This window comes from Ceratotherium simum, chromosome 27 (genome assembly GCF_057802395.1).
Source record: "Ceratotherium simum simum isolate JZ-2026a chromosome 27, ASM5780239v1, whole genome shotgun sequence".
NCBI lineage: Eukaryota > Metazoa > Chordata > Mammalia > Perissodactyla > Rhinocerotidae > Ceratotherium > Ceratotherium simum.
This window is the reverse complement of record NC_141926.1, coordinates 32421391-32445903: the sequence shown is the minus strand read 5'-3', so window position 1 is coordinate 32445903 and position 24513 is coordinate 32421391. Positions and strand designations below refer to the sequence as shown.

Sequence of the window (24513 nt, the reverse complement as noted above, 5' to 3'; positions counted from 1 at the left end):
CTAGAAAAACACCTCAAAGGTCTACATTTTCCCCCTTTTGTCTTTTGCCTGGTAAATGGTATGTGGCAAACTATATAAACACCTGCTTTCATAAATTAAAGTCATCGTTCCCTTCTTCTCTTGAACATGTTTATGGAGGCATCATTTTTGCAGGAGCCTAGAGTTTTGTGATTCGCAGTCATACATTATTTCAGATGTTGAAACCCCTCAGGGGGAAAAATCTAGAGGGCTAAGGTTCATTTGTGACAAGTCCCACTTGAGTGCAGCATCTTGAAATAGCTTTTTGTTTTCCAATAGAATACATTACATATTTCAAACTGTACATGTTTATCACACATTCCCTGGGCTTGCCTTATTTACAGATGGTTTGAATAAATTTTTCTGTCTTTCCTTAGAATTTGTACAGGGTAGTAGTAGTTAAAAGCCAGCCCTTTTTTGACATGAAGATGTTTTTACTCTACAGAATCGGAATTATCCAAATACAACAATGCTGGCATTCTTTTATGGGGAAGTTGGCTGTTCTACATCCCTTTATTTGTGGTTAAAATAGTCCCTTTTGTGCTAAAAAGTCTTCCGTGTCTTAAAAAAAAAGAAGTTTCTTGTGGTATTTTGGATGTGCATGCTGACAAAGACTGTAAATTGACTTTTAAGTATGGTATTTTATTGCAATCCAAATTAAACAAAGGTTTCCCTCCTATGTGTCTAACACACTCCATATTGAAACAATTATCCATTTTAATCTCTTAAATAACTTCAGCTTTGGCACATTCTTCGTATTTCTTCTAGTGCCACACACAGATGCATTAGAAACCACCCAGAAATGAAAAATAATACATTATATTAAAGAACTGTGTGTAATGTATGTACATGTATGTGTATATATATTATTATTACATATATGTGTGTATATGTGTGTATCTGTATACATATGTAATAATACCATTCCTAGAAGAAAGGTCATGACCTTGGAAATGAAATGTGGGATTAAATTCTACATTTGATAAACATTAGTTGTGGGAACTTTGGTAAGGGTCTTAATTCCTCTGAATTTCAATATCCTCATCTACAAAATGATATTAAAAGAAGTATCTTGGATAGTTGTGAGAATTAAATGAGTTAACGTTGTAAAATATACTTAGCTACAAAGTAGGTGCTCAATAAATGAGTTAATTGTAGTATTTTAATAATACTCTATTTTTAATGCTTTCCATTTGTGTTAATAAAACATGTTTATTGAAGTGTCTGAATTCATTGGGATAAAAAGCACAAAACTCTTTTCTTTGAACAACTCCCATCCCATCCTAAAAACTGCGTTACATTGAACTTCCTTCTTTCTCTCTATAGTAAGTCCCTTAGTTAGATCTTGACCAGATCCTATGTGGTTTTATATGTTTGCTTTCTTTCATTTAAGACCCCGTCCTGTCCATTTTAAAACCGTCATCGTGCGCTCCCAGACATCCTTTGCAGATTGCACTTGTCTGTGGCTATGGTGGCATGGAGTAAGGGGGCATGTTCTGCTTTTATCTATCTTTCTCCTTCTGCCTCTTTCAGATGCATTCTCCTAAGTGCTAAGGCAAGGAAGAGGAAAGATAAAAAGGGCAAATTTAATGAGAATCCGGTCTTCTTGGTTAGCCCTTGGTTAGACTACTCTATCTCGTCCTACTCTATGAGTATCATAAGGATGGTGAGGGAAGGGGCTGGTGCCAGCTTACCCACTGATGAAGGACTCAGGCCTGGGCAGGCATTTGTCATCCTTGAACAATTTAGCTCCGTCTTCAGGTGGACTACCAGTCAGTGGCATTCATGCCATATCTTTCCTAGTTTCCCAAGCCATGGAGGTCACCAGATGACACTAGATCCTAATCTCACCTACCCTCCAACACTAGTTCTCAGGTTGGCAGGCTTGGGTGGAATCTATCCTCTTTACTTCTGAGGAGCACAGAATTTGATGAGGTGTTGTCATGACCCTTCTAAATGATATTGCCCCTCAAGTCATCCCTTTAACCTTGCTTAGAGAGCACTGGGACTGTTGAGCAAGTCACTGACTAAGCAGTCCTCCCACTAGAAATCACCATATCTCTTCCCTTTTTTTCAGGCACTTTCCTAATTTAGGAATCAATCTCTTGGCATTCTCCTCCCTTGAGAATAACTTCTTTCCACAAACCTTACTTTCCACTAATGTCCAGACGCTCTCTACCTTCTCAGTCATCTTATGTTTACTGTGGGTGATGGTGTTGGATGGTAGTGGAAGGACTGTTTTTAACTGATGTTGTTCTCCAGGTCCATGGAGAGATGGTTGAAACCAGTTATTGGTAACTTGGGGAACTTAAATTATAGGCTACTACATCATTTTGTCTTCAGCTTTGGTCCTTAACTAATTCCAGGACATCAAGAAAAATACCTTTAAGCATTTTGTTAAACAGTTAAGTGGAATAACGGTAAAATCCATAGAGTTGAAAGTAGCTAATAACCTTTAGTGAAACTCATAAGTGAGTAATTCAGAGAAAAATTGCTCTTGGCTCCCATAGCATTTTTTTTTTAATAGAATAAAGTCTAAAGGAAATTGTGTCATATGCTGAATGTATAATTTTTTAATCCTATGAAATTCTACTCTCTATGGTCAAAATGAATGAATCCATTTGCTTGCAATGGTGGGAGTGGCAATGAAAGAAAGGGAAAGGAACATGTTGATATGTTTATGGAGCAATCTGTTTTAGGACTGATGTCTGTTGTCTGTGGTAATAATAAGCTGTCAATAATATCCGCTAGGCTTCAGGACAAATACATAGGTGTCAATGTCAAAATAAGTACTACTTCCCCTTTTTTAACTAAACATAATCTAAATGATAAAGCATAAGGAGACTTACAGTTAGCTGAGTATATTTCTATTAAACTTGAATCTAAAAGTAGCCTAGCTTGGTTAAAAGTGCCTCTGGTTTTGAGGTAAATTTCTTACAATTCAAAATAAAATAAAACTTAGACACACTCTGACTTCCAGTTGTTTTTTCTGAACAAATTAGCTCCACAAGAGCAAAGATCAAATCGGTATACTTGTGAATTTCTTGGTTAATTTATCCTTTTGTGTCTAAAATAATGAGCTGAGCCATATTTGTTTATTCATCTTCCTGCAGACGGCAGCCTGTGAGCCCGCCTCCACCACCACGGCCGATTTCCCCACCGCATACCTATGGCTACATTTCGGGACCCCTCGTCTCAGATATGGATACGGATGCGCCGGAGGAGGAAGAGGACGAAGCCGACATGGAAGTAGCCAAGATGCAGACCAGAAGGCTTTTGTTACGCGGGCTTGAGCAGACCCCTGCCTCCAGTGTTGGGGACCTCGAGAGCTCTGTCACTGGGTCCATGATCAATGGCTGGGGCTCAGCCTCGGAGGAGGACAACATTTCCAGCGGACGCTCCAGCGTGAGCTCCTCCGACGGCTCCTTCTTCACCGATGCCGATTTTGCGCAGGCGGTGGCGGCTGCAGCAGAGTATGCAGGTCTGAAGGTGGCGCGCCGTCAGATGCAGGATGCTGCTGGTGAGTGGTCCGCTTTTCACCAAGCTAGAAAAGAAAACCTGATGTGTATGTGTCAGTCGCTGATTGTCTCCTATAATCTTACATCCTATGTGAAATGCAACTATTACAGTCTTTGTTTTTTTTTTTTGGCTGCCTAAGGAATCCAAAGTCCAAGAGTATGACATAGCTTGATTATTCCCTTTTTCTTGACAGGACTTTTTAAATCTTCTATTTTGTTTTTATTTAATAAATCCTATATAATGAATGAAGCTACGTGGGCAGTCTTTATTTTTATGATACTCATAGCGAATATATATACAATTTCTTTAGGTATGCATACAGTCAATTGAATGAGGTTTGTGTTATATGGGTTTTTTTTTAAGATGTAGAAAGTCACCAAAATAAATTCATTATAGTAGTTCTCTTATCCCATTTAATTAGAAATTCTCTGGGAGAAATAAATAAATTTCCAGGCAGGACACTAAACCATTGGAAACTGGGCTATTTCTCCTTAACCCTATCCTCTTCATGCCTTCTCAATTAGAATATTAATTTAATTGGGAAGATATAAAGATGTTTGTAATATACATACATTTTCAAGCATAAAGATGTTCCATACTTAAACATTGTTAATCTAATAATTTTGAGAGCAGTTAATCCAAACGTTTATATATTTTTTTTCTATTTTCCTTTTTTGTTGCCAGTAGCCTATTTTTAATTAGCATATATCCATTCTTATGTTTTAATCCATTTTTACTTAACTCCTACTCCCAACCCTGTTTAGAAAGTAAATAATGTGAGAAAGAAAAGAATTTAAATTTAAATCCTAAATTTGTCACTTGATTTTCATTTCTGTAGAATGGTATATATATATATACACACACATATATACACACACACATATATATACACATATTCCTATACACATTGTGTGCATATGTATTTCTGGTAGCCAAGAAAATACAGATAGTAAAATAATGTGGACAGAAAGAAAGAAATACATTTCTGAGAAAGAAAAGACTATCATAACAAATCAATAATTGCTATTTTGTTGTTTGATTTTTCTGAATAATTTAATAGTTTAATAGATAGTTTAATAACTGTCACATTGGTAGTTTTCCATGTTCTCCTCAGATATTGGATTGGTCATTATTTTTTGTCAGTGTAGAATATATTCAGAGAAAATTTAACTCACATCATAAAGTTATTTCTATATATAATTTATCAAGAATCTGTTGCAGGAAACAAATGTCTAATATCTCTCAACCTGTGATTGTAGAATGTGTATTTATTTCAGCCAGGCCTGTATTTTATGATATTCAACCAAATTTCCTTTTTTTCCTCACAGTAGCTGCTGAATGTAATAAAATAAGTATGCAAACCTACTTATCTTTCCTAATAAATAAATAACATCTAACTTTATATATAGCTGTTGTTTCTCCTTATTTTTTAATCTTCTATAAAAAAAATAAGAAAGGGAAATTAAGCATCTCAAACTACTACTTTCAGATTGCATTAAGGGTGTGTTTCAGTTCATTAAATCAACGAAACATAGAAATAACATTGAAAATTCATCTGTAAATGACCTTGTGCCTCAGGGTCTATAAGCAGAAGATGGCCTTACACAATAGAATAAATAATGGGTTCAGTCTCAGCCCTAATTCTCTCTTTTCATGGATATGTAACTTTAATTGTAATAGTCTCCATCATAGCTAAAGAGAGTTTGGTTTAATATTTTATTGTATTGTAATTTAGCGGCACTTCTGGTTTTGGTATGGCTCATAATTATAATGAACGAAACATGCATTGGCCTCTGCCTATTAAAATGTTCTTTTCAGGAAAGGGTTCTGCTTATCATATGACTTGAAGTTAATATGAATGAATAATCCAATCACATTGCTTCTCACTTGGCTGCATTAATGTCTATTATTTAATATGCTTCAGTTAGCATCTTTAAATGTATTGATTTCACTATATGTGGCTTCTCCTGTTTATAGCCAACAGACATGTTGTCTAGGTCTGTTTGAAGTTTCTTGTGGTACAACAGCAAGTTCTGGATTTGTCTCTCTGGAATTTCTAGAAAGCAGAATATTGAAGGTCAAGTATAGGGCCAATAGATCTCCATTGCCATTATGGATTAAATATCTTGTGCCATTGTAATATGACATCTCTGTAAGACAGCCAGAGAATTGAAGAGCACTGGAATGCACCATGTCTCCTTAGCAAATTCGGTTATCACTGGTACCTGCGAATACTGTCCCACCAAAACCAACTAGCCAAAAACCACCTCTGCCACCACCAAAAAACAGAAGTCTCTGGAGGGATCAAGTAAATACCTTGTGATTGAAAGGGATGTAAATAATTTTGGGCACGTCTAAGTAGGTGAGCTGGCTTAATTTCAGGCCACCTTAAGAGAAAATACCTGAGAATGTATTAGGATATTAGGAGTCTGCCTTCAAAGAATAGCATAAACATATATTTAATTAAAATGGGGGATTTAATTAGTACTGTTTATTCTTAGAACATATATTTCTTAAGGACTCTGGCTATTCCTCTTGAGAAAACAACAGACATTGCATATATTATGCAAAAATTTAATTAATATTTTTGTTTAACAATAACTTTAGTGAAGCTAATTATAAAAATAATTAGAATGTTTTTCTTTAATAAATGGGTATCATGAACTTGAACAGAATGAAAGTACTGTGGTTAAAAAGAAAAAAAAAGAGCCTAAAAATGCTTTTAAAATATTTTTCCCAGTGGATAGTTCAAGAGTGACAAAAATCCTATTATTTGCTAGAAGAGTTTATTTAAAGCTTTTTTGTTTTTAAATTAGAGAGGTTTCTAGTTTTAATGTTTTGTTTTTATTATTACTGTTGTAATTAAAATTCACTGATGAGTTTGGCTCTGATTTTTTTTCCTCAGGCCGCCGACATTTTCACGCATCCCAGTGCCCTCGACCTACCAGTCCTGTTTCTACAGACAGCAACATGAGTGCTGCCGTGATGCAGAAGGCCAGACCAGCCAAGAAGCAAAAACACCAGCCAGGACATCTGCGCAGAGAAGCCTACACAGATGGTAAGGCCATTGAAATGGATGAAAACATCTATGAATCTCGCCTATTTACCTTGGCTCTCTATGACTAGAAAATGCGTCCACTGACATTAGAAATTACATTAAAAATTCATTAACACTAAGCCTCATATTACTTGTAGGAATGATTGCCTTCGATATCTTGTCAAGCGTCTCAAGTCCTTGCAGTTTTCTACTAAGCTGGCTATTTAAGAAACTAAAACAAAGTATACTTTTAATATTTTTAAAAGGTTATTTTATAGTGGCGAACAAATAGACATTATTGTAGTTGAAGTCATGCCATAGGATTAACCTTCACCAGATTCATTGATAAGTCTTCCAAAGTGTCCTCTTTTCTTTTTTCCTTTAGAATTTTACATTCAAATAGAAGACAATAAACTTATTTGAATATTAATTCTAACTATAGCAGTGTTACAAACAGTTATTTTGTTCCCGAAGAGGTGAATCGAATCATCTTCCTTCCTGCCTTCACACACAATATCAGCTCTCACTGAAAAGGTAACGGTTTTATTCTCAAGAGAGCACCGGAGACTCATGCAAACATTGTGGTGTTATCTAGAGAAAGCCTTTCATGGAAGTGCCTCAGGTGGGGGCCAGCATTTATTAAACCACCACCTTCTCATTTTATGAAACAACCCCAAGGGCCTTGTTGGAAATTCGTGTAAGATAAATTCTCTCAGACTCACCCATCTTGTCAAGTTCACAAAATTTGCTAAAGGGGTGGAGGAAAAAGGGTGTCTCAGGCATCCTTCCCCACCTCCTGGTCCTCCAACCACAATCTGATTAGGACTTTCATTACCAGTCAGCAATTTTTCAAAAAGGGCATCATTTTCCATTATCATATGAAAGCCTAATATTATGGATCCTTATCCAAGGTTACAAGGGGGGTTTTCTGAGGCACTTCTCCATGTGATTCCTGCCACTTGACAGAAAAATTTAATACAAAGCTCACAGCATGATGAGCACAAGTAATTTTGCAATGAGTGGCTGTCCATGCTATTATCTGTATTTTATTCGTAGTATTTTCTCTCACTAGCATCTATCTGATATTAGACTGCATTAAATACTGGCATGACTCAGCGCACCTGGGCCTCCTGGCTTCTGCCCAGGACTCTTTTGTCAGTGAAACTGAGCTGTCAGAATATTATCTGATTTTGAGGGTTATTACAGTGGCTCTGTGCATGTTGTCTGTGAGGGGACAAACACTAGGTGTAAATCCCCAAACTCTATCGGCACTTTTACATTGATGGGACCCCTGTAATGGCGTTTTACAAGTTTTATAGCTGTTCTGTTAGTTTTTTATTCTCTAGAAGAGAGTGCTCTTAACTGAAAAACTGGTCAAACATCAAACCTTGATGTAAACACGTCTAGGTTGAATACATAAGGAAGAAAATCTGGCCTAAAGCTTTGTGTAGCTCTTTCCACCTCTTATTTATATTTGTTTTGAGGGGCTTCTGGCATTGAGTGATGCTTTTCAAAAATGCTTTAAATACTGTAAACATGCCAAGTTAAAGGGCATGGCATCACAGTTATAAACTACACTAGGCTCGAAAATTGTGATCTGTATTTATTGTTTCACATTCTGCAGTACTTATTTCAGTGTATTTAATAATTTAATGCAAATTCTAACTCATCCCTGAATAATAACTATTAAACTGAATGATGAAGCACACAAGATTTTTTTTAAGTTAGTTTCAGAAATATCAAAGAAATATACTGAAATATTTGTAAAGCCAAAAAGTTCCTTTGAAATATTTTTGGATTTCTAATTGTTCATTTCATAAAAGCAATTATGCAAAATCATCATAGGATGTATTATAATGTAGAAGCCAATGATTATTTTCTCAAAGTCACAAAAATAGACAAAATGGAGATATGACTAAAGGTATTTTTTAAATTTTAGCTTGAACTTCCTGTCAGCATTTTGATAACCAGCTGTCTTTTAGTTAAATTTGTTGTCCTAACAAGTCTTCAGTATAATTCTGGATGCTTTCGGATTTGGTAAAGAAAAAAAATAACAAAGCTATATGTTATTTTATCCTTATCTCTTAATGTATATTGATTAACTAAAATCATATAAATGCATTACTTCTTAATACACTAAATAAAAGAAATGCACATACTCTTCATAACAGTGGTTATGACATGGAAACAAAAGTCATTTTCGCAGAAATTATTTTCTCCAATTACTACACTGCATTTTTTGAAAAACTATTCACAGACTAATTTCATGAAGAAACTCAATGGCAGACACAATTTGTACAATTATTGAAAAAGAGAAGGCTGGGGAAAAGAAAGAATTTAAAGGGCTGCTAATTGTTAAAATGTGAATTAAATATATTAGTAAGACATGGAGGGTTTTTTTTCATTTTTGCTTTTTAGTGATTAAAATATATTAACTGATGGGTGGGTTTGACTATTGTGAATAGACTTCCTATGTGAACAATTTTTAGAATATGGTATATCAGTCTTGGGTTTGTAGCATCTTTGCTTTGTAAATTTTGTTCAGATTATGAATTTTCTTTGCAGAATTTTTTTGGGGGGGCGGTGGGGAGGAAGATTGGCTGTGAGCTAACATCTCTGCCAATATTCCTCCATTTTGTATGTGGGACACCGCCACAGCGTGGCTGGATGAGCAGTGTGTAGGTCCGCACCCAGGATCCAAACGCACGAACCCCAGGCGGCTGAAGCAGAGCCTGCAGACTTAACCACTACACGACCGGGCCAGCTCACTTAGCCGAACTTTTGTAAACTATATAAGGAAGGATAAAGAGTGGCTATGTCCGAACGGATAAAGAGTGATTTGTGATGATCCTTTTCAGTCAGCTCTGTATTGGTTTTCTAGGGCTGCCATAACAACGTACCATAAACTAGGTGGCTTAAACAGCAGAAATTTATTTCCTCACAGCTTTGGACGCTAAACGTCCAAGATCAAGCTGTTGGCAGGGTTGGTTTCTTCTGAGGGCTCTCTCCTTGGCTTGAAGATGGCCGTCTTCTCCCTGTGTCTTCACTTGGTCTTTCCTCCCTGTATGTGTTGTAATCTGCTCTTCTAATAATGAAACCAATCAGATTGGATTAGGGCCCATCCTAAGGACTTTGTTTTACCTAATTATCTCTTTAAAGACCCTATTTCCAAATAGAGTCTCATTCTGAAGTATGGGGGTTAGGACTTCAACATATGAATTTTGAGGAGACACAATTCAGCCCATAATAGCCGTGCAACCCCTAATCCATGACACTGTGACCATACCTTTCTCTGTAGGTAAGTACTTGGCCTCATAAACACCCAGAGAGTACTCAATGCAAAGTAGAGTGCTGTGTGCTATAGTCACAGTCACAGGCTGAATCCAGCTATTTATTTATTTCATATTTGCCACTTACAAGTTTAACTCAGATCAAGGGTAGTATTAAAATATATGAATATTTATCAGTCAGAGTCATATGGAGTTAAATCCAAGCATAAGTGCATTTCTAGGACCTTCTAATAGATTCTTCCCACCCCCTCTTTTCACCTCTTTCTGATGCATTTACATACTTGATTTAAAAACCAAATCTACATTATTTCTCCAGCCCTACTTCTCATACATTATAAATTCACCAGCCTCTTTGGAATGATGTTATTTTGACTTGATTTATCATTAATTACAAGGTCTTGGGACTTTAAGCAGTTAATTAAATAGAGTGCTGGATCTCCATAGCCAGTTAATGCCGGCAGAGTTATCTGCACCCACATGCCCTTACACATTACTTTGTATGCATTATACCGATATTTTGAGAGTCTTATAAAGAATCATATTTATATGAATATATAGAGAGTCTATACGTATATATAACAGGTCCACGATCCCATTTTTTTTTTTTTTGTGAGGAAGATCAGCCCTGAGCTAACATCTGTGCTAATCCTCCTCTTTTTGCTGAGGAAGACCGGCTCTGAGCTAACATTTATTGCCAATCCTCCTCCTTCTTTTGTTTTTTTCCCCAAAGCACCAGTAGATAGTTGTATGTCATAGTTGCACATCCTTCTAATTGCTGTATGTGGGACATGGCCTCAGCATGGCCGGAGAAGCAGTGCGTCGGTGCGCGCCCAGGATCTGAACCCAGGCCACCAGTAGCGGAGCACACGCACTTAACTGCTAAGCCACGGGGCTGGCCCTGATCCCATTTCTTAAATCCAATTTGAGCTATAAATAGTACCAAAGTACTATTTATCACTGTGTGAAATATAGAATTCTTTATACTATGATAATCCCTGATTTGACTCAGTAATTATTTTATAATAACTAAAAAAGAATTTATTTGATAATCTATTCGTATAAGAAATCAAACCTACCAGCATTTCCCTTTGTCAATTAGATACAGTGGCAATTATATACAGGAAGTTAGAAGTCTTGAAGTTATCATTGGGTTCTCTCGTTCTCTACCTGTGTTGTATATAGCATCTATATAGAGCATCTGTTAATAGATTTTGTCTCGAAACTCATATGTTCCCAAGACTTTGTATGATCTTATGATAGTGGTAATCAGCAGCTTTGATATCTGATAAGCCCAGACATTTTATGATTTGATGCTAGTGGCAATCACTTCCTGCCTGCTTGATAATCTGTGTGTGCAATCCAGGGTTTAAGTTTATAGCAAGTAGATAGTGCAGAAATGAGCCTGCAGTCACTCATTCTTTCTGCTTCCAGGTGGAATGCTCTGCATTAGGCTTTTCTCCTTCGCTCATTCCGGGCTGAGTCTGAACTTAGAACTGCTCTGCTGTGGGTGTCTTGGCTTTAAGCCACTCAGTAGTACAGTCTGTCTTTTAACTCTCTCTTTTGGGTTATGTTTAATAAACAACTGGCAGATGAGGGAGGACTCTCATGATAGTACCTTTACTTAAGTATTGTTTTTTAAAAATCCATTAACATAATAAAAGTGGAATATCAGGCACTAGTGACAATGGTAATATATGTCGTAAGACAAAAAACCTTTTTTTTTAATTAATTTTTTTTTGCTAAGGAAGATTCGCCCTGAGCTAACATCTATTACCAGTCTTCTTCTATTTTGTATGTGGGTCACCTGCCACAGCATGGCCACTGATGAGTGGTGTAGGTCCATGCCCAGGAGCCAAACCCAGGCTGCCGAAGTGGAGCACACAGAACTTAACCACTAGGCCGTGGAGCCAGCCCCCCTCCTGAAAGAAACTTTTGATTTTGTAGAATCAGGAGAAAATTAGTGCTATTGGCTGTACTTTGGCCATCATTTTAGATAAAGCGTTGAAGCTATTTATATGAAACTAGAACATAGTGAGCCATGAGAACTAACACCAAAAAAAAAAAACCAAAAAAAACAAAAATGCAGGTAAAGGTTTGACTACTTTTAATAATGGAGTCATAGGTAAAACAGCTGGTAGTAAGATGGTACCTCAAGCTTTCTGATTTCAAAGACCACTACAATGAACTCTGATGCCTCAGTTTTAGCATATAATATCAAAAGAAATTAGTTTCAGAAAAAATTATACCACTTATGGGACAAAAAAAGGATTAATTCTTTTTTAAAAAAATGTAAGAGTGAGAAACACCAGGTTAAAACTGATGCTTCCTAGAATTCTTAATTTGCTGTTATATTAAGAATTTTCAAGACACAATTTTAATATCAAAAGCTTCTCGGGGCCAGCCCGGTGGCGTAGCAGTTAAGTGAGCGTGCTCCGCTTCTGTGGCCCAGGGTTCCCAGGTTCGGATCCTGGGCACAGACCTACGCACCGCTCGTCAAGTCATGCTGTGGCAGCGTCCTACATAAACTAGAGGAAGATGTGCACAGATGTTAGCCCAGGGCCAACCTTCCTCAGCAAAAAGAGGAGGATTGGCATCGGATGTTAGCTTAGGGCTGATCTTCCTCACAAAAAAAAAAAAAAAGAGCTTCTCATGCTGGTATATGTAAATGGTAGTCAGTAGACGATCGTCAGTAACAGCAAAATACCTGGTAACAACCTAAATGTTCCTCTGTATGGATTGACTATATAAATAATGATATAGTCATAAAACAGAACATTATACAGACTTTTCAAAGAAAGAGGTAGATCTGTGTGTACATATATGGGAATGTATACAGCTGCACAGGTGAAGAAAGGGCAAATCCCATTTATGTTAATAAGAAAGGAAGGTCTTATATTGTGTATGGTACTTCTTATCAGGCCACCACATACAAGTGGGCAGACAGGCACTATATACAATCCCAGATGCGGCCATTTTACATAGCCCCTGACGTGAGTGATGCTCCCTGGAGTGATGTGACTTGGGAGCCCTGCTTTATATGCATAAATAATTTCTCGATTGATCTATGGAAAACTATTCAAATGGATCACGTCTGCATAATCAATATTGAGGATTTGAAATAGAGGTGGGAGGTATGAGAGGTCATACTTTCAAGTCCGTATGGACTTTTGAATGTTTTTACATGAAAATGTATACTTGTTTTCTTTAAAATCTTAATGTTAATTTTAGAATACTAAACATTTAATAGATGTTTTATAAATGCTTTTTAGTTGATTTATTCTATCACATAGACGTTACTCTCTAAATGTGAAAACATTACCGTTTCTAAAGTCATAACTAAAACAACATAACTATGCTGGTAATTCCCAAATCTCTGTATCTTTGGTTTTGACCTCTCTTGAAATTCAAATTTTATGTACAACAACCTGTTGGACAGCTCCACCAGGATACCTCGAAGACTTCTCCTATTCATTTTTCTAAAATTGAACTCATGCTCTTCCTTTGCAAACCATCTCTTCCTCATCCCCACATTCTTTATCTTCAATGATCTTTCTCTCATCCACCTCATCAACTACAGCAAAAATCCTAACAGTCATCTTAGATTCTTTCCTTTCCCTCCCCTACTGTAGTCCATTGATCATTAAATAATTTTGATTTTTCTTCCTTAATCTCTCTCAAAGACATCCACTCTCCGTCTGAACAGCCATGAATACAGTTCTATCCCCTATCATTACTTACCTAAGCTGTTACAATAACCTCTTGGCCTCCTCGATTCAAGCCTTTCCTTTTAATCCATACTACAGCCAGAACAGCCTAATACTAGAATCTATTCATATTCTTCTATTAACTTAGCAACTATTATTAGGATACATAATTCTCATCCCTGGAGTGTACATAGGAGAAATTTGAAAGATAGTACCACTTAAAATAAATCTTCTAGATATCAAATTTTATGCCCACTTTTGTAATTAAGTATCCTTAAGTATGTCTATGACATAAAAAATTGAATAATATATAATATTATCTGGCTTAAAACCTCTGGTTGCATATACAAAGTGGAGCGATCCCATCAATGAATGGTAGATTATAAACATTCAATAGAATGAAATAGTATTCATAGTCATGGTCTGATCATATCTAGCTTTGAGATTGGAAAATAACTTAAAGTCGGGTTGTTTGCGTTTCCATATCTACAAAATGAGAAGGGATTTAGGCTAGATTAGAGATGGCAAATAGGTCTCAACTCAAGTGCGATCCTCAGTCAATTTGAAGTGGTTGCCTGAAGGAGTAAGGGTATGCGTCTGAGACCAGCAACATTATGCTGAAATCAATTAGGAAGGTCTGCCAGGGTTGGGGGAGGGAAAGTTGCAGCACATGTACGTATTAGCTATCCCAAGACTAGATAATCTCTAAGTCCTAGCTCTATGATTCAGTATTTCTGTGCTAGATAACTAAGTGTACATTAAAATTGTTGGTCTTCTTATTCCTTGGTTGCCTTCAATTCTTCTAGTTCATTTAAGATATAGTATCTCACAGATGAATGTGACTCCAATGATAATCCTAATATTTGGTGATTTCATAAATGGCAGACCTTTACAGTATTTTAAATATTTCTTTTTAGATCTTCCACCTCCTCCAGTGCCACCACCTGCTATAAAGTCACCCAGTGTCCAGTCCAAGGCACAGCTGGAGGTACGACCTGTAATGGTGCCAAAACTCCCTTCAGTAGAAGCAAGAACAGACAGATCATCAGATAGAAAAGGAAGCGGTTACAAGGGAAGAGAAGTATTGGATGGAAGACAAGTTGCTGATATGCGACCAAATCCAGGTGAACCCAGAGAAGCACAGGAACAGCAAAACGATGGGAAAGGACGAGGAAACAAAGTAGCAAAACGTGACCTTCCACCAGCAAAGACTCATCTCATCCAAGGTACTGATTTATTCAAGCAGCAAATAAATGTAGATTGAACATACATTTGCAAGGTACACTGTTAGGTTCTCTAGGGTCATATGAATAGTAGTAAGACTTAGAAATTTGCTATCTAATGGAGGAGACAGGCATGTATCCAAATAATTTTCATACAATGCATTCCAATATATGATATTACACAAGACTTCCTTGAAGAGATGCCAATTGAGTTGGATTTTAAAGGAAAGCATGATTTCAACAGATAGAACAGGGAGAAGGGGATATCAGGTAAAGGAAATAGGTAGGGAAAAAACATGCAAGTCTGAAAATGAATGTTTGGTGAGCACTGATTTCCAGTTTGGCTGGAGAATAGGATGCTTGGGGCAGGGGACAAACGGTATGAGATACAGTTAGAAAGGTGGTTGGGCCAGATTGGGAAGTCCAGGAATACTATTCTAAAGAGTCTGGGATTTATAATAGGCAGTGGAGAGCTAGCAAAGAATTTTGAGCAAGAAACGACATAATCAGATTTGTGTTTTAGAAAAATAACTGGCAACACTCTATAGTGAAGGAAGAGACTAGAATCAGGTAGATGAAGGTATCAGAACATTGCACAATAATCTAGGTATAAAATACGAAAGCACTGAATTAAAGTAGTTATGCGAATGAAAAGGAGAGAACCGTTTACACAGGCTTTTCAGAGATAGACCCAATAGGAGTTGGTGACTAATTGAAAGTAGTAAAGTAAAATGAAATCATTGAGTAAAAAAAAAAAGTTATTCAAATGTTAATTAGATGGCCCTGTATGACTAGTAAAATATAATTATATTAACCAATGTAGAAAAAAATAAGGAAAAGGATAGATGTCTTAGGGAAAATAATTTCAATTTTGAATGGATTAAGGTGCTGATAAGAACACAGATGTGAAGGAAATCAATAAGATTTAAGTATAAAGTTTAAAGGTTGTGAGTAGAAAGTGGATTTTAGAAACAGGAACACAGGTGAAAATTGTGTGAATTACAAAGGCTAAATTATCAGCAATGACATACTAGTTAAGGTTTAGCAATCAATTCTCTGGGAAGAAAACAAAGCAAAACCCTAATTCGTAGCCATTTGCTCACTTCTGTTGTGTAATTACTCCCCAAATGGCTAGTTTCAAGCTACTAATGTGAAGTCAGAAATGTGGAGTTGGGAAGAGATGGGTAGGGTAGGCTTTTGTGAGAAAATGTGAGCCAGCTCCAGCACGTCAGTAGTCAGAGATGATTGTATTTAAAGGTTCAGCAAAGGAGTGACATTCTATGACAGAAACTGAGATGGATCCACCCAGAGGTATAAAGTAATCAAGATACCCAAACTAGAGAGAATAGTATCCTAGAAAGAACAGAGCAGGAAATTTAAAGAAAGGAAGAAATATAAAATGCCACAGAAGTGAAAGTTGGGTGTGAATGGGGGTGGGGGTGGAAGGACACCCAAAGATTTTGTAAAATGTTATTTGTGGTTGGTATTCAGAAGAACTGTTGTTAGTATAGTAGTCAGAATAGAATCCAGACTGTAGGGGCTTGGAAAGTGAATGGAAGTTATAGAAGGGAGGTGAGGAGTATAGGTTCTTTTCAGCGCTCGGGAAGAGGAGGAGAGGTTGGAATAGGGTTTGACAAGAAGGCAGAATCAGTAGAAATGTTTAGGAAGAAGAGATACAAGAAAAGGAAGATGACGGCTGAAGGAGTCAGGAAAGAGTGATAGACAAATGAATCTCAGAAGGCTGTCAGTGCATTTTAACGACTACTGTATTTTAATAGATATATTTTGGTAAGATTAGACATCAATCTACTGTTCTGTTTATTGGACATCTAGTCATCAGCAACCTCGTTTCAACATGAAGGACAGTTTCACTTTGTTCTGTGTTGGAAGCCTGAGCTCCCAATCCAGGCACGCACTCAGCAGTGAAGTGATCTGTGCATTTCAAGTGAAGTAAATCTCTGCATTTCAGACAGATGCCTCCACTATATGACCACAAAGTCCTTGGTGACATCACCACAATCTAGAGTTTGAAAAACTTAGCTGATTTTTATCAGTTAAGCTAAAGGTGATCTGAAATTTTGACTCATGTGACTAAACTCTAAGTAGTGATTCATAAATAGAATGTCATGATGTAAACTATGAAGTTTATATATGGCCTGAAAGTATGGACCAGTTTGCTGCTCACAAGCAAGCTTCCTCCAAAATAAGTGGGATTCTTCAGGAGAAAATTTTGCAAATCTGGAAAGGTCTTAGTGTAGGCAGAATTAGAGCAAAGAGATGAAATTATTTTTATCAATCTTCAGAAGTTTAATAAGTTGTCCTTTGTGTTATAAAAAATATTTCTAACTAAAGAACCAAGACTAGAATCTTTAATTTAGAAATAAGGAACCCTATTCCATGAAAACTCATCAGTTATTGTTTTATATGTCATGCTTTCCCAAAGTTTTATTTGAACCATAACCCTGTGTGTATGTGTCATTAAATTATCATTTCTATGCATTGCATATTTTTCATCTTCATAATTCAACTTACATTATTTATAATGAAAGAGGCACCCTGATTAACATGTGTAACAAATGGTTATTTTTAATTAAAGAGAGTGGTCTTCTAGACTTGAATGTTTGATCTTTTTGCTGACATTTACCTCAATTAGTTCAATTTATTTCCACATATATCAAACACCTACTGTGTTATTAAGTATTGTACTAGTCCTGAGATTTATGTATAAGCATGAACCTTGACCTCAAGGAGCTTATAGTCAGAGAGACAGGCAGATAATCTATAAATTCACAGATATATTTGTATTTGGTATAACTTTCATGGTTCCATGATACTGGAGAGTCCAGAGAAGGGACAATTAGCCCAGTCTTGTGGGAGATGTAATGTAAAGAAAGACTTCTTGATTTTTTCTGGTGGTAATGACACATAAGCTGAGTGTTCAGGATGAGTGGAATTTAGCTCAGGTAAGAAGAATGGATAGATTGTTCTGGCAGAGAAAATCTGAAAATGAGAAGCTTTGAGGTACATTTAGGAGACTATAAGAAATTCAGTATTATTAGATAGTAAAGGTTGTCAAAGATGGAGCTCTTGAGGTAAATGTAAGCTTAAGTCACAGAGAGCCTGTAGTTCCTGTTAAGAAGAGGGTTGCTGAATGAAGACAGTTTAGAGGGGAATAACTTAAGAGGTGGAGACCTGTTAGAAGATACTATAATCCCCAGACAAGAGATGTAGAGAGTATAAACCAAGCTATGGGAGCAGGAATGAGTTAGTGGGAAAATTCAAGAAACTCTTTAGAGTTAAAATCAGCCTTACCTCTTATATATTTGAATATGTGGAAAAGGTACATTTAAGGGGGATGGGAAGGTTGTTGGAAGGGAGGGAAGACTCTAAAATAATTCCAGCTTTCTATCTTGGGTATCTTAATGATTAGTGATATCATTAGCTATATTAGGGAATACAGAGGGGGAAGAAATCTCAGAGGAGTGGAACTTGGTGAAATCAATGTTCGACATGTTGAGTTTGAGGGACACTCAAGAGAAAGTGTTCAATTAAGCATAGTTCAGGAGTTGGAAATATAAATAAATGATCCATCATGATAAAATAGTAGTTAAAGCCACTTATCCATTCATCCAAAACTATTTATTGATGATCTGCTGTATGTCAAGCGAGAGTATATCAGTACACAAAGCAGAGGAAAATACCTGCCCTCTTGACAGTTATATTCTAGAAAAGGTTACAACCTGTAAGAATGGATGAAATCACCCAGGGTGAGTGGAAAAAAATTTATATATATATATATATATAATATATATATATATATATATATAAAAGTATATATGTATAAAATTATATATATATAAAAGCATATATAAACACTGGGCTATACAGAAACCTGCAGGGCATCAAATTATAAGACACTGCTTAAGAAGAGCCCAGAGAAGTCTGGCCAAGAAGGAAGGAGAACTAGAAGCTAAGAGAGTAGTAATGTTTAGATTGATAGTGGTTTCCAGATTAAGGGCAGTGAGAAGTCCAGAGACATAAGGACTGAAACATGGTTAGCCTTATCAAAGTCAACAGTGAATTTTCTCAGTTTCACTGTAGTAATGTGTGCATAAGTAGATTTCAGTGGGCTGCAGAGTGAATGGGAGTTGTGACTACCAATATTGAGTCCAAATTGCTTTTCAAAAAGCTTTGCTGAGCAGGGAGGAGAGAAAGAAGGTATTGATTCATGTAGAGCACAGGCTTAAGGGGAAAGTTTTTAGCAAGAGAGAGATTTTATCATATTGTAGTTTGTCAAAAACTAAAATCAGTAGAGAGCCAGCCCTGATGGCTTAGTGGTTAAAGTTCAGTGCTGACCACTTTGGCAGCCCAGATTGGCTTCCCAGCGGCAGAACCACACCACCTGCCTGTCAGTTGCCATGCTGTGGCAGCAGCTCACACAGAAGAATTAGAAAGACTTACAACTAGGATATACAATGGGGAGGAGAAAAAAAAAGGAAGATTGGCAACGGATGTTAGCTCAGGGTGAATATTTCCCTGAAAAAAAAGAAAAAATAGAGAAATATTGATGAAGCAGGGACAGAAGATGAAGGTCACAGGAGACCAAGTGCTATGAAGCTAGGGTTCAAAAGTACTGGTCTTTAGGGGCTGGCCCAGTGGCGTAGTGGTTAAGTTCACGTACTCCACTTCTGGCGGTCCGGGGTTCGCAGGTTTGGATCCCAAGCGTGGACCTACACGCCACTTATCAAGCCACACTGTAGTAGGCATCTCACATAAAATAGAGGAAAATGGGCACGGATGTTAGCCCAGGGCCAATCTTTCTCAGCAAAAAAGAGGAGGATTGGCAACAGGTATTAGCTCAGGGCTAATTTTCCTCACACACACACGCGAAAAGTGGTGGTCTTCATGGACTGTGAAACCCCAGTGAGTCAGAAGTCTGGGTCAGGAGTGAAAGTTGTGATGAGCAGAATGGAAGGAGAAAGGTGCCATCAAGGAGGGCTATACAGGCTACAGAAGTAGTTTGCTTGTCCCTCACAGGAGGAGAATGTCTTTGTGTAAGGGTGGAGAAGCAATGATTTAGAGCTGGTGTTAGTGAGCTGGAGGCAAGCCTTCCTCCTTCCACTGGAGAGAACTTCAGTGGAAGCTTCAAGGGAAATCAGATTTCATTCAGGCAATGGGGACAGTAGAAGAAGAATTTAGGGGAAGAAAACAAAACCACATGTAGAAGAGTTGGTTTTTTTATGTGTTTGATGTCCAGTGGGTAGAGTGGACAGGCTTTAGAGAGAAGTGAGCAGTTGGAGGATGCATCAATAGAAGCAGCACCAAATTTAAACCAGTATGGAGATAGAAATTCAGGAGATGCCAGTTAACTGGAGTGCCTTGTTTTTTGAAGCTAGTGATAAAGGCAGGCTTCTGAGATTCAGAGTTCCACAATATAAACGTGATATGCAATGGAGCTTGACATCTTGGTGTCTGGGAAGCAAACTCGGGCTTGGCTCTGTTTTGGTAGTTCAAGGAGACTGGGCTTTGTTTTTATCAATGCCTTATAATAATCCTTCATAGTTTACATAGAGATTTAGTGTCTCATCTGTTTTCACATCCACATTAGGAGCTCCTCTTGGTGTAGATACTATTACCAATTTTTTAGAAAAGTGGAAACTGAAGCCTAAAATAATCAGAGATAACATAGTGAAGGATAGAACTGGAAGCCAAGTCTGACTCCAGGTTTGGTTTACCTCTTTCAATGATGTTGGTCCCGAGTGATTTTGAGGTGGACAAGAGTTTATGAGTGAAATCAACCTAAATTCCAATCGCTACTAGGAAAACAACGTCTTATTTTTATTTTCAAAAGACAGTGCTGCCTTATTCATTATTGTTATAAAATGTCCTCATTTATTCCTCAGAAACACTCATGCTCCCCTGTTGAGAATTATAGATATGAGTGACACATTATACAATGAAAATGTACAATGATGTTCAAACACACTTATTATATTTCATTACACAGAGGATATTCTACCTTACTGTAGACCTACTTTTCCGACATCAAATAATCCCAGAGATCCTAGTTCTTCAAGCTCAATGTCATCAAGAGGATCAGGAAGCAGACAAAGAGAACAAGCAAATGTAGGTCGAAGAAATATTGCAGAAATGCAAGTTCTTGGAGGATATGAAAGAGGAGAAGATAATAATGAAGAATTAGAGGTACCTATAATTTTTTTTTCAAGTTTGCCAACATTAGACTGGTTGCTATATCAGCCTCCAAGTTAGGAACATCCATCAGTCTACAGAAATGTTACTGTTTTATCCCAAACTGTAATGTCAGTGATGCCAGCAACTGAAATTCTGATAATTTAATGATTTTTTTGACATGTGTTCCAAAGTTTTAAATGGTGATAACAGTTTCTTTTTAGATCTCGGGTTCATATTCATATGCACATATTCAGATAAGAAATTTATATGGCAAATGTGTTGATAGGAAATAAGAACTATTGATCTAGATAATTATAATTCATAGTATTATAGTAGGTTATAAAAATCCTGTAAGGTGGCAGTTATATGATGGGAGTGAGAGTGTTCTGTCTGTGTTATCTGCCACCCTAGTGATCACTGGGGTTAATCTGACTGAGTTGGCCAACTATCTTCCACCTTCAGTCTTCTGAAAATGGGGACCTGGTACTTGACACTGACCTTCCCAGGTGGAGGAGAACACTTCTTGAGTCGAAGATAAATTCCTTTGTTGGAATCTATAGATAGGGATATGAGATAGAATTGGCAGTCAATCATAACCTATTATAAAATCACCTCCCATTTTTAAGATTGTGTTTTCTCCATTTAAAAAAAAAACAAGTTGATGACAAATTTCTCTTCTTACAAATATATGTAATCTCAAGTAGGTTGTTAGTGTTGAACTTTTATAATAGAAAATAAAAAACTATAAGTAATTCTGTCTAATTGAATTTTCTATAATGCCCAATGTGTTTTGATTTTGAGGTTTGGAATAAGAAGACTTTCCTTCTGCAAATGCTGTTAGAGTTGTTGTTTTTCAAGTTTTTTTTTTTTGTTTTTTTGTTTTTAAGTAGAAGAGCCTTTTCAGGGAATGAAAAGTTATTGTAGACAACTCTAATATTTAAAGGCAATACAGGTTGAGCTTTAATGTTGAGTTGGGGCTGTGGGGAGGAGAGAACTCAGCCTACCCCAGCTCCTCTCTCCCCTGCGCCACACCCCCCGACACCGAGTACCACAGTTTGGTACTTGTTAGAGAACTGTTGGATTTGCTATCAAAACCAACTGAAGTTGACAAATGAATTAGTTGCCGTGAGCACTTTCCAATGTTTGCCAGTGAATGAATGAAGAAACGTGAACTGTAAGATTAAAGACATTTAAATAAATGTAAATATAAGATAATACTGTAAGATTTATTTTCACATTTAACAATAACTTATGTCTTATAGGAAACTGAAAGCTGAAGACAACCAGAGAGGCTTGTGAGATCTAATATGAAAATGGTCACTCAAGATGCCTCATGTCTGATGACACATGATGCCAGATAAAATGTTCAGTGCAATCAGAGTGTACAAATTGTCGTTTTTATTCCTCTTATTGGAATACCATTTTTTAAATTTTATCGGGGCTTTATTGTTGTTGTTTGATTCCTATCCCTCTGAAGAACCTCCCTATTCCCCTCACTGTTGGAACAAACCATTACACCTTACTTCCAGCAAGGAAGTATTTGACTTCTTGCTTGTCATCAGCCAGCAGGAGAGAACAAAACAGTTCTTTTGCTTTTTTGTCCCTGAGATATGGCATTGCACTGCTTATGTATCAAGCCAATTTACAGCAAAATATTGATCAAAGATGCAAAGTTGATTAATCAACCTCATGCCAAGGGCTCTCAAGATATAATTTTTATATAACCAACTGCTAATGCGAATTAAAACATACTTCATTTTTAACATGATTTTAAAATCAGTATTTCATACCACCCTCTGCTGGGGGAAAATAAAAATATAACAAATACAGGACAACCACAATCAATTTGAATGGGGTAGAAACATTGTAAATATATACTCTTTGCAACCCCTGGTGGTACTTTATTTTGTCTTCATTTCAATCATTGAAGTATATTCTTATTGGAAATGTACTTTTGGATAAGTAGGGGTAAGCCAGTTGGATCTCTGGTTGTCTAGTCATTGTCATAAGTAAACCTAGCAAAAACTTTGTTCTATTTTTCAATCAAAAAGCAATTACAAACGCATCTTACAAACAAATGGATGTTTTTAACCACCGATTGAATAAGGACATCCCTATCTTAACTGGCCTAAATTTCTTCTGGTAGTGTCAGTTCAACTTGCAGAAGTGCCACTTAAGGAAGTTTGATTTTTGTTTTTGTAATGCACTGTTTTTAATCTTTTTTTTTTTTTTTTTGGTTTTAAAAGCACAATCACTAAACTTTATTTGTAAACCATTGTAACTATTAACCTTTTTTGTCTTATTGAAAAAAATGTTGAGAAGCGTTTTTAACCTGTTTTGTTAATGCTCTATGTTTGTATTTGGAATATTTGAATGATGACAGATGGTGAAGTAACGTGCGTACTTTATTGTGGGCCATGAACCCAGTGGTTCTTTGCTTTTCTTGGACTTAAAGAAAAAAGGCTTGAGTTTGTTGTGGCCAATGTTGAAACTTACAAGATTTCCTTATAAGCTCAAATAGAGGCATTATGTGCTTTGAAATTGCCAAATGATGCCCTCTGACAGTAGATTTTTATGATCCTTTTTTGTTGTTATATAAATTTCATTGACTTTATAATTGGTGCTATTTGAAGAAAAAAATGTACATTTATTCATACACAGGTATCAGGCCTGACCCCACTGGAAAACGAAGCCAAACAAAGCTGAACCACAAAAAAAAAGCTGGTGTTCACCAAAAACTAAATGTGTTCACTTAGATGATTTGAAAGTTACATAGAAAGGGTTTGCAGTACTAAGGGAACAATCCATGCGATTAATGTTTTCATTATGTTCATGTAAGAAGCCTCTTATTTTTAGCCATAATTTTGCATACTGAAAATCCAATAATCAGAAAAGTAATTTTGTCACATTATTTATTAAAAATGTTCTCAAATACATCATTCTTTCTTGTGTTGATTTCTTTTCTTTTCATTGTGTGATCAAATTTATTCCATTTAATCACAAAGTTGTGCTGTCTTAACATTTCACCAGTATATTATCAGATGAGTAAAAATTCTGTTTTATGAATAGCCAGGTTTTACTTGTAAGGAAAAATTCTCATTTTACTCCACTGAAATTAAAGATGTAAGATGAATCAAAACCTAAAAGTTAGTCATTTGATCAGAGAATAACTTTGAATATTAAGGATGTACTAAAATGTTTATGTGTGTGTATCTGAATTTCAGTTAACCTGTTTCTGAAATAATTAGGATTCAGCTATGATAAATCTGATTTGTAAGGTTTGGACCACTTACGTTCTGTTAACAAGAAAATTATATAAATCCAAAATATTTATCAGTAACTATCTGCTTTCCTGTTACAAATTCATGTGAAATTTTGACAGTGCAATACCTATCATAACTGGGTTGCACATTATTGTTCATTCAAGTCAGCTTATTTAAGTATTCAACTTTGGATGGATGAGATGGGCATCATGTCTTAGAAGTGCCAAGAGCAATAGAATCTAGTGGAGGTTTTTTTCCTATGACATA

General features: G+C 36.5%; 1 protein-coding gene across 1 annotated transcript in view; it reads left to right on the top strand.

Annotated features, from left to right (window-relative positions):
• ROBO1 (roundabout guidance receptor 1) overlaps window positions 1-23917 on the top strand; it is a 480852-nt gene extending 456935 nt beyond the window's left edge. Inside the window, exons 25-29 of the mRNA XM_087418208.1 lie at window positions 3132-3538; window positions 6443-6595; window positions 14486-14794; window positions 20799-20995; window positions 22246-23917. Coding sequence (XP_087274334.1) covers window positions 3132-3538; window positions 6443-6595; window positions 14486-14794; window positions 20799-20995; window positions 22246-22260 — 1081 coding nt within the window. The 3' untranslated portion in view covers window positions 22261-23917. The remainder of the gene's footprint in view (window positions 1-3131; window positions 3539-6442; window positions 6596-14485; window positions 14795-20798; window positions 20996-22245) is intronic.
• Window positions 23918-24513: the final 596 nt, after the last annotated feature.